At 33.7% G+C, this 10,708-nt stretch overlaps 1 protein-coding gene across 1 annotated transcript; it reads left to right on the top strand.

The window, feature by feature from the left end:
- Positions 1-710: 710 nt before the first annotated feature.
- Positions 711-929, top strand: Smp_203010 (uncharacterized protein; the record flags this gene model as incomplete). The annotated part of the gene is made up of 1 exon (XM_018798200.1): positions 711-929. The coding sequence occupies one exon, from the start codon at positions 711-713 to the stop codon at positions 927-929; it is 219 nt and encodes a 72-aa protein (XP_018653165.1).
- Positions 930-10,708: the final 9,779 nt, after the last annotated feature.

Genomic DNA, 10,708 nt, shown 5'->3' on the forward strand with positions numbered 1-10,708 from the left:
ATGATGAATACTACGCCCAACAGACAACTACTCATATTCATGATTATTTATTATCCTCTAAGAAGTAAACTTTGCAGAAACACGTTCAGTAAAATCGTAAAATGCGCGCACCAAAAATTGAGGTGATGATCCACATTAGTATGACTAACATGTGTAGAGTTACCAATCATTAACTATAATAGCAACAAATTAGACTGTCTACTTCTCACTCACTTTGGAATCTGAACAATTTATTAACCAATGAAGCAAATTTATTTAAAACAAGAAAAATAAACTTGGTGGAATAACATGAATTCATTATGTTTCACAGATTTCCTTCCCGTCGACTGCTTACAACCTAAACACAATGGTAGTGTTGATCATTAAAATCAGTGTACATAGGAAAGCGTATGAGAACAATGTGATCTCACTGCATTAGCAAAAGATAACCAACGATTACAAAATTTTCATTTTAACAAATGTGAGATACGTTAGTCGAACAATTTCATACATATTTCATAGTTGAATTCCATGATAGTTGCGTTTCTGTGGCAACTGTTCCCTCTACGCGCTTCCACCAATTACCTTTAAACTTCAACATACATTTTCAAGTGTGTCGCCTTCTCACAAATCATTTGTAACACTTTTAGACAATATAATAAGCACAAACTCTAAAAAGAAGCGATCTAACGTAGTCAAATCATAAGTGATCTACACACTGTTCTGTGAATATGGAACTTGACTTGTCGCTCAGTATCCACGTATTCATGCCTAATATCTGTTTTCATGAGTGGATGCACATGCTATATTCAATACATCCATCGTTCACTGACACATCTTATGCCCACGGTTTCAGCAGTCCTCTTATTTTCTCTGTGTTCACATTGTTAAATATTATAACACTTTCCAATCAAATTTGTGTATGTAACTGTTCACGAACATTTTTATAAAAGAACTCATCTCATGCAGTTGGATTGATGCTGAATGGTGTTTACATAAATGAAGATAGTAGGAGGGAACAATTTGCTCGAAATTATATCACTCAAATTCACTCAACCTAACCAATAGAAGTTAATTGACTTAGCTTCTTTTGTCATCTTGTCACTTTGAACGCATCAAACTGACTATACTATTCCAAAAGCATTAATACTGTGATCGAAATCTTTCCAATTCTCTCCACGTACGTATTGAATATCTGTTCGCTAGTATCCACATTTCATAAATTGTAAACATATTTGCCGTCACAACTACTTTAATAAATATACCACAGATATTCGAGGTTCGACAACGCCTTCACTCGTAACACTTTCATGATCGAAGGAAACCAACTCAGCTATACTTGAAAGTCACAAATGCATGAGTCCAAGTATATATTCACAAGGTTGTAGATGTGTTCGAATGCATTTGAATTGAATGGACACTCGGGTGTGAACTTCAGAATATCTTAGTAAGATATGAGAACCATACACTAAATATTTTATCCGCAAATTTTCATCATTTTTGCTTCACATTCTGTATCTTTCTTCCAATTCACAATTCCGTTCTATTTCCGTTCCTATTCTCTTCAACTCCATCTTCTAAAACTTCCTCTGTCAGGTTTTCCACTCCTAATTAGTATTATATACTACCTGTGCCTGTCGACATAAGTAGCACTCGCCACATTAGTTTCAGGGGATGTGTAGCATGGCATACACACTTTTAACCGATTGCTTTCATCTAGGAAATGTTCATTAAAGCTAATGAGGTTGAGTTAAGTGTTCAGGACTTATAGAACTAATTTGAGGTATTGGTTTACCATCACATCAGTAAGTAAAATGAAAACATTTGTACTTGATTACATTTTACAAGAATAAATATACTTCTGACTTCATAAAAACATTTGAACTAAATCACGATGTAGTCAGATAGTGAACCATTCCTCCATAAGAATTTAGGAACATTTCTAAATCAATATCAGTCACAAAGAACATATCCCTCCCAACATATATCACTTCTGAACCTTCCATCAATCCACATAGAGATCCACTCGGACCATAATTTTGAAATGAGTCAGGAATGCTAAAGAAAAATCGAAGTAAAAATTAGTTGATTTGGTTGATTTTTGGTGTACATAATGATCATATCAATACAAACAATAAGAACTTTCAATTATAAAATGATATCTAATTCTAATGCTTTTCTATTTACACTGTTACTAAACTTAGATTCAACCAGCGATTATCACTGATTGGATAAATGTTACAAGTCAGTCATCCAAGATGAAATTCTAGACTCATTTTTTTTATTTTCTCACCTGTATTATATAGTTGATCCCCTTTCAGACACGTGTATCTAGAATATGAACATCATATAAAATTCGTATACTTTATAGAACTTGAATTAGGCAGTTTACACAAGTTTATTATTTTTCATATGGTCATGTTAAGTAAATATTATTGTGAACACATTAAGCAGTGTAAAATGAATTACAATTTTGTAAATAAGACGATGAATGTTTGTTCAGTCTTTTTAGAAAATCATCCACCCACAAATTTCAGATATCGACTGATATACAGAATTAGCAACCCTAACAAACTACAGTGTCTCCTGTGAAAATGCAATTCTTGTGTTTGTAAAGCGGTGATATCATAAATTTTCGACGAACTAACAAATTTAAGCATAGTATGGTCTGTATTTTGCCGCGAAATTTATTCAGCCAGATGATTTTCAGCATTTTGGCAACACAGCTGATGTCAGTTCATAATGGAAACCATCACTCAGATTTCTAACCCTAACGTCTAATTGTAAACTATTTCTCAATTCCTCATATCATAATTATAAAACCGATATGCGCAACTAGTAGTTCACTTTTCTGACACCTAAATTTATATGCCTTATAAGCACAACTGTTCATAGAATTGTAACTATTTAGAAAGGGTGAAAAGCATTTCATCGTCTCAATTAAACTGAGACGTCGTCAAATAGTGGTCAACAATGTGTCATGCTTTTCATTATAAACACTTCGAGAAGAGTCTGTCATATCCCATACAGTTATTTACAGTTTTCATTCCACACATGAAAGAATCCGACTACACAATCAGCTGTTTGTTGTAAAACACAAGTAACAATAAAATATTTCACCGTTGCTTATCTTAACAAATTCACAAAATAATCATCATCATGTCAATTGAATAATGAAAAGCGACTTAAAGAAAAACTTAACACAAACGATCACCTAACAGGCATCATTTAAAACATCTAGACAAATTCACTATAGATTATATGACTGAATATTTTCATAGTCATAATTTGTGTTCACTAGACAGCAACCTATGAGGTAATACTTGAATTGTGAAGCCACTGCCACTTCAACATTTTGTGCCCCACTTCTCGTTTTGTGCCAAACTAAAGCTGAATATAACTCACAATTCAAGATCAACAGTGCATATTCACATTTTCTTCACACTAACATCAGGTGGAAGACTGAAAAGTCAATAGTCTGTCATTCAAAATGACTTATGTCATGATGTTTAAAGTTGTTTCTTGTGTTGCACTCCCTATATTTTGAGATGATAGAGAAACTTTTCAGCGTCACAACCTATATGGAGTTGTCTCTGGTGAAGTTCCTCGAAAGTAACAGAAGTCACCTTCAAACTGCAGTCATTTAAACTGATAAATAAATTCTACACTGATATCAATGTATCGAGCATAAAACAATGCTTTTAATAACGCAAGGAACTATTCGTTTTACACATAGCTTAAAGGAGATGGGGGGATAGTTAATAACACTGGTTTAAAAATAAGTAGTACACTCAAACCATGTCCACTACTCTTACTTGAACAATCACTAAATTCGAATAACATAGAGAACGAAAACTGTAACATTGAGTCTATTGTTATGTGAAAAGCAGTTATAAGGTCTTGGGACGACATCTCTTGAGGTTGTAGTGGCTGGTATTATGAGAAGGTCATATAGGTCATCCTAGTTCCCAGACACACCTACTTCATCATTCTTCTCAAGTCATCTTTTGACCATGTTAATACTTCACTCACTAACCATGACTGTTTTTATATGAGAGGGTGTCAATCACTTACCCTACTCGCCACATGTCTGTAATCTAGTTTTGTTTGAATATAAATAGTGAACCACGCCTAATTAAATTCAGTCGACTCCATCAATCTCTCTATTGCACGTCATTCAATTTCGCCTCTCTCCTGTTCGCTTCCTTCGCGCCATCTCTCTGATTGTCTGTTCTGAACAACTATTGTACAAAATATACGTATCCGAAATCCATTCTCGTATTCGACCTATTTAATTCCGTTGTACACTAACGTGATTTGTGTTGATGAATATATAAGAGGGTAGCAGGGATTTATATTTCGAAAGCAATCATCATACGATCGAATTGAATTCAGATATTGGACGACACAATCTTGCCCATTGTGAACTGTTATCAGGTGTTGAATGACGTCATCTATTAGTTCGTCGGTGGTCGGAATAACGGATTGATGGAAAGATGAACGATTACCAACTGAGTCCGTATTATGAGCTTCAATCAGCTTCACTTATAAAGCGCGTCTCACAGAGATTTCCTAATCACCTCTCCTCAGAAGTCAAGTATTCAAAGGGATCGTGAAACCCTGATCACATCGTACACATCTGATCCATATTTACAAACACATATTCACCAGAAAATATGACCAGTTAAAATAGATGGTTTGTTGATTCGCTTACTCAAAGCAACAGATCAACACATGTATTTCTCACTTCTCACTTGACCTTACCTGAATTTGGAATTATGCCGCAAGTAGAACTATTTTCAACTAATCTGGAACTTCAACGTAACACAATCAAGAACTCGAAATACATGGTGTTCGATTGAAGTGTATTATTATGGTAAGTTTTTATAATTTCTGTAAATTGTCTGACAGAAAGTGTTTATCATTCTTCTGTCTTTTCATATGTATACTGAAGGTTGTAAACATTCTGTGCACTTTCTGACTAGACCAATAAAAGTTATGAACACATTTCAGGAATCCTCTTCATTTTGATTTTTATTTTCTAATTATTGGCTTCTACACATCATGAGTTCTAAACACTATTCTCAAAACGTATGACTCGATTTCACAATCCCATCATCAAGAAAACTGAGAGCGTCTGAACTTATTTGTCTACCATAGGATAAATCATTTACTAAACTTCGTTGAAAGATACAAATTACATCTACTACGTTACAAAAAAGGTAGTATGAGTTGGTTCGTTTCAAAAAACCATCTCGAAAATAGTCTCATAGATTTGGAAACTTTTGTAATCAATGTCAATCAAAATCGACATGTTCTTTTTCTATTGTGATCAAGAACCGATTGATATTAGACCACCATTGTAAACGTGGAAGTACTGGACGGCCGTTTCGTTCTATCAATCAAAATCATAATGTTCTCCACAACCCCATATTGATATTCCTTTCCACTTTATCGATTTTAGAACAAACTAGGCAGTACAAAGAGAAGACTAACATAGTATCATTTACTAAGCTATTTCATTCAAAAATTCATATAGATGTCACTTATGAGCTGCAAACCTAAAGACGTATAAACATATTAAAATGATAAGCTTGAAATATTCAAGTGACATGAAAAAGAATATTGGCGAACGTATTAGTCGACCAAGTGTACATAGCGATCATTGCACTACAAATATTACAATGTGTCTCAATTTTAATTTTACAAATGATGATGATCGATTCGGTAAATATAATAAAGCGATCTTTTTATAGTCTTACCTGGCATACATAAATAATCTTGTTTGAAACATATTTAGATGAAATACAAACATCACAGTACTTCCTATTTATACGATACTTAAGAGATCACACAAATCTATCCATCTCGAAAAAGTCAATGTTAGTGTCTACAGCTAATCCAGCATAAACTTCATTACAATTGTGTCAAAAAGATAGTTAACGAATCGACGCATAATTTATGTTCAGACCATTTTTCATTGCATTCTCACGCACAACAACTAATACACAGATTTTTGAGGCTGGCAGTGAGTCTCTTGTTCCAGTCAAAGTAGTGAACTTTCCATTTGAATTCATAGAATCATTAAGTTGTCTGAAGTTATTTCCATATAGTTTTTCATGGAAGCTTTATGAACATCCAGTCACTGTGTTTCGATCAACCAAATGTATTACGTATATATCTGCAAACTAATTAATATCTTAAACACAGTGATTTAAAAATGTTGGTATGATGATTCCTCCAATTCAGTCTTTATTCTAATTGCTATCTGTTTTCCTTCCTTTTCTCTTCAGTTCAATCTTTTGATACAGTCCTTCCACTCTCGATTACTGCTACATACTACATGTATCAGTCAACATAAGTAGCACATAACGCAACATGGTTGTTCTCACCTTTCAGTGAGATGTTACTTGTCTGGAATAAACCATCTCATCACTCCTTTCCTTTCAACCAGTTACAACATACAATAATATCACTAACGCATATGCTGATGTGATTCATGCTACTTATGTCGACAGATGTAAGTAGTATATATCACCATGTATCTCATTAAAAGTATTCATAAACATATCTTAGAATTTTCAAGTCGGTTAATAAATAAAGAGAAATTATCTCGTTTGAAATGCATTCTTTAATGGAATTACCCTGAAATCATATCACTTCTTCTTAGCAGTTACAAAGTACTTCACAAATACCACTGTATTCAATCATCACTATAAATCTGCATTAACATTTTGATTCAAATATTTGACTTTCCAAAACCTGTTACCGCGAATACATTTCTAACGATTTAATTCAAAATGTTATCTATAGGTTGATAGTGGCTAGCAGAAGAATGCAAGACGTATGTTTCATTCCATTTGAAACTCGTTGACTGGAAGTAGCTACACCCTGATGTTGATGCTTATACCGGAACTGGAACCCAGCACTTTTCGCTTCAAACACTCAACTCGTTATCCACTGAAATACAGAGTTCATATAGATACTGGTTTGTACAATGGGGCTTTATTCGATTCATTTGTAAAGGTTATCCGACCACGTCCGAGAATAACTGATATGAACAGTGTAGTTATGTGGATAACGTGTTCAGTTTTTTTAAGTAAAATGTACCAATTTCGAGTCCTTGTATGAGAATCAATATCAGGATGAAGGCAGATGTAACTGATGAGCCCAACATAATGAAGCAGGCCTTTTGGATTGCTCTACTAGCCACTAGTCGTGTATTTTCTCATTGTTAGTATCTGTTTGAGATGTAGCAATTAACATATCTCATTAGAAAATCTTTTAAATATACATTTAAGTAATAAATAAAAAATGTTGTTTATTTAACTTTTATTCAGTTGGATTTTCACGCTATTGGGTAGTTTTATTGTAACATGGATTTTTTTTGCCTCCTAGTTCTTCAGGTAGTACTAATAATAAACATCTCCAAGTACCACCTAAGCGTTCATATAAATTGGTCCTGAAAAGAGATACAACAAAGGAGTTAGTGAAGATGAAATGAATGACTGGTCGTATATACCCAATCGGTACTCGTGTCGTCAAAGAATATTTTTCATTAACGATCTATAAAATTTTGAAAACTACTTCTTGTTCAATGTGTATCGAACACGAATAAGTTAGTCATGCATAATATATGATCCATCTGGTTCTCTGTGGTGTGGTCTCTGGACAGCATTACAGCAAGTTCCTGGGTGTGTGGAGCAGTTTCCTTTTCGTGGCCGGAGTACAGCAGCATCTCTCCAGTACCTAGCCTTTGTTGTCCAGCTTGTGTCGGGTGGGTTTCGCTGATTCCGAGAACTGCCAATTTGTATCTCCTCATTTCCATTGCTATTTGAGTGGTTTCTCCGGTCTCCCACATTGTTCAGGCGTTCCATGTACCTATAAAGAGTGTTGCTCTGGTTGTTAGAAGGTGCATCGGCCTCGTGACTTCCGAAAAATTTCGGCTTTCATCATGAGGCGTCATAATTATTCTTTCAACTCCCAGGGCAATCTTTGACAGACATTTATTATTCAACAGCAAACAATTTCTTTAAAAACAATATCATAAAATCAGACTCACCACAAACCTAAAATAAACTCTCTAACAAAAATTATTTGGTTAGATTTCCAATTTCTAACTACAGATCTTTGTAGTATCCGGCATAATATTCCAAAATATACATCAGTGTTAATGAATGGAAAGTAAAATATGAACTGTGTTGGTGTTAATTTTCAATGCTTTCTTCGGCAGTACTTTACAAAAAACTATTTCAGTCGCTTGTTCACTGTTTTGTGAGTTATGCTTAGAGGTCTTCAATATCTTTGCAACACCTGTAAAGTATTCTCTTTTTAAAATCTATCAATAACGATTATACATCCATGAAGGTGAGATTTCAGAACTACTATTCTGTAGTTCATAATCAAAAAACACGTAGTCCTTATTTGAAACCGTAGAGATGAATAATTCTCCAAAATCAATAGCTCTGTCAGCCTTCAACATTCGATGCTGACTGCATTAGGTTTACTGGACTCACCTAGTTGAAAGAGCTCGGTAATACATCCACACCAAATCACGAGTGGTTACTTCACATCTTCAACTGCTAGTCGTAGCACCTTTAAAACCAATTTCATGTAGACATCATTTCCTATCTGTCGTTTAAATTAAATGTAATATAGTTTAACCGGTGCTTGTTTACTTGTCGAGTTACGAATTATCTCTTTTGAGTTATATTAACTCTTGCAAACAGTATTATTTTGATTAGGCTCGTTCATCATCATAGCTTCACATCTTAATGTCTGTCTGATTAAATAAATATCAGAAATAACTTCATTCAATTTATCCTAAATGCGTTAGTCTAAGTAAAATATGAGAAATCAAACAGAGAACTTGTGTTTATGGTTCATTCGTCGTTTGCTCCTTCATTATTCCTAATACAATAAATAGGTTGTAGGAAGACTAGCCCTTGTTGTAGACAATGAAATTCAATAATCTTCACAGTACCCTATAAACTGGAATTTATTCAACTGTAATGAGCAAAATTCAAAAGTAGGATGATGAATAAATAAATTATAAAATATATATAAAACATACATGCAACCAAGTAAAACTGTGTGTTTACTTACACGACATTAAAGATTGCTTCAACAATAAATTGAGCATATGGTTAATCAAACTGTTATGTGTATTATAGTTTTAATTCTACTCTATGGAAGAACATTCATTCATTTATTCATTAGCACAGTAAATTTAATGACAAAAGCAACATTATTCATGACACATGTTGTCTGGTCGTACAAGATGTTTATTTACCGGTATGTTGTTTTAGTGAGTTAGATGTTGGTAAGTGAGCTGAACTATTTATTCTCAAGACTGATGTTTGTGCTTTATAAAACATTATCAAATCAGTTCAATTACAAAGGTAACTAACTAAAACTTTACACATCACAATCAAGATATTTGGACTGTTGAAATCTATTAATTGAGGCTGATTTCTTTTGAGATAGGATAAATTGCTCATATTTAAAACTTCTCAAAAGGTGTTAACATCCGAAGTCCTTCGTTTAACTCTACACATGTATATTCCACCATTGACAGCTTTATATTTGAGTTGTCAAATACAAAAACACTATAGTGAACCTGTTGCATATTACCTTAAAAAAGTTTATTCAATATGCACTTTCAGATTGTACATCAGGATTGTTCGCGAAAACTTCTTATGTCTCCTTCGATCAGTGGTTCTGTTCGCACGCTCTTCAGATCTCGTTGGCCTGTTGTAAACTATTACAACAAACGTCTATAGATTTTTCTTGAATGATTGTTCTCAATAGAGTATTTATCCTTCGAATAATCTGTACGTAATCTATCCGGAAGGGATAGGATAACATTTATTGGTTCCACTCGGTAATTCTCTTACATTATCTATCAATTTATCTATTTAGTAAAATTAAGATTTAACTACTGACTGAACAATTATTGATTGAATAACAGGGTGGCAATATTTGTTTAGGTAACAGTGTACATTTGCATTGATGGTGAAATGTTGAACCATCACTCATACAATTACTTTGTTTTGGACTCGACTGAGCGATATAGTGTATCTAAACTAACCTAAACAATTATTTCTCATCACAAACTGCTAAAATTTGGAAACTACAATACCACAGTTCCGAAACTAAGAGAACATATTACAACTATACATGGAATTTACAAACAGAAAGCTATATTACAGTGAAATCAAAGAGATTGTCTAAATTCATTTCTTCTTTCCAAATGTTTCAGCTACCACTATTCAATCACATTATCGTAGATTTAAATGAGCAAAAATTATTCTATCAGTGTATTCACCTCTTATTCTCATTCAATAAGATTTTTAGAACTGTGATGGTAAATAGTTCACTGTGATAGATCATAAGTAATAAATCGGTTTTACACAATACAGAAATCAATGTTGTATGAGCCAAGGCTTACTGTTATTTCGTTTTCCAAAATATGTTTACAATTTTTCAATGAAATATTCATTTTTATCTCAACATAAGCAAACTTCAATCGAATTCTGTTACTGTTAGTTTTCAGTTTCGTTTACGGTGTAAGAATTTAAATATCTTCCAATATTTGGATTCATGAGTCGAGTAAAGCTAGACCACCATGGAAAACCTGGAAGCACTGGACGTTTGCTCCCACGACCGTAGATCCTGAGTTCGAATCCCAACAGCAGCATCGTGGACGTTCACTGTTTCAACTATAATA

Source organism: Schistosoma mansoni, chromosome 6 (assembly GCF_000237925.1).
Source record: "Schistosoma mansoni strain Puerto Rico chromosome 6, complete genome".
In the NCBI taxonomy this organism is placed as follows: Eukaryota; Metazoa; Platyhelminthes; class Trematoda; order Strigeidida; family Schistosomatidae; genus Schistosoma; species Schistosoma mansoni.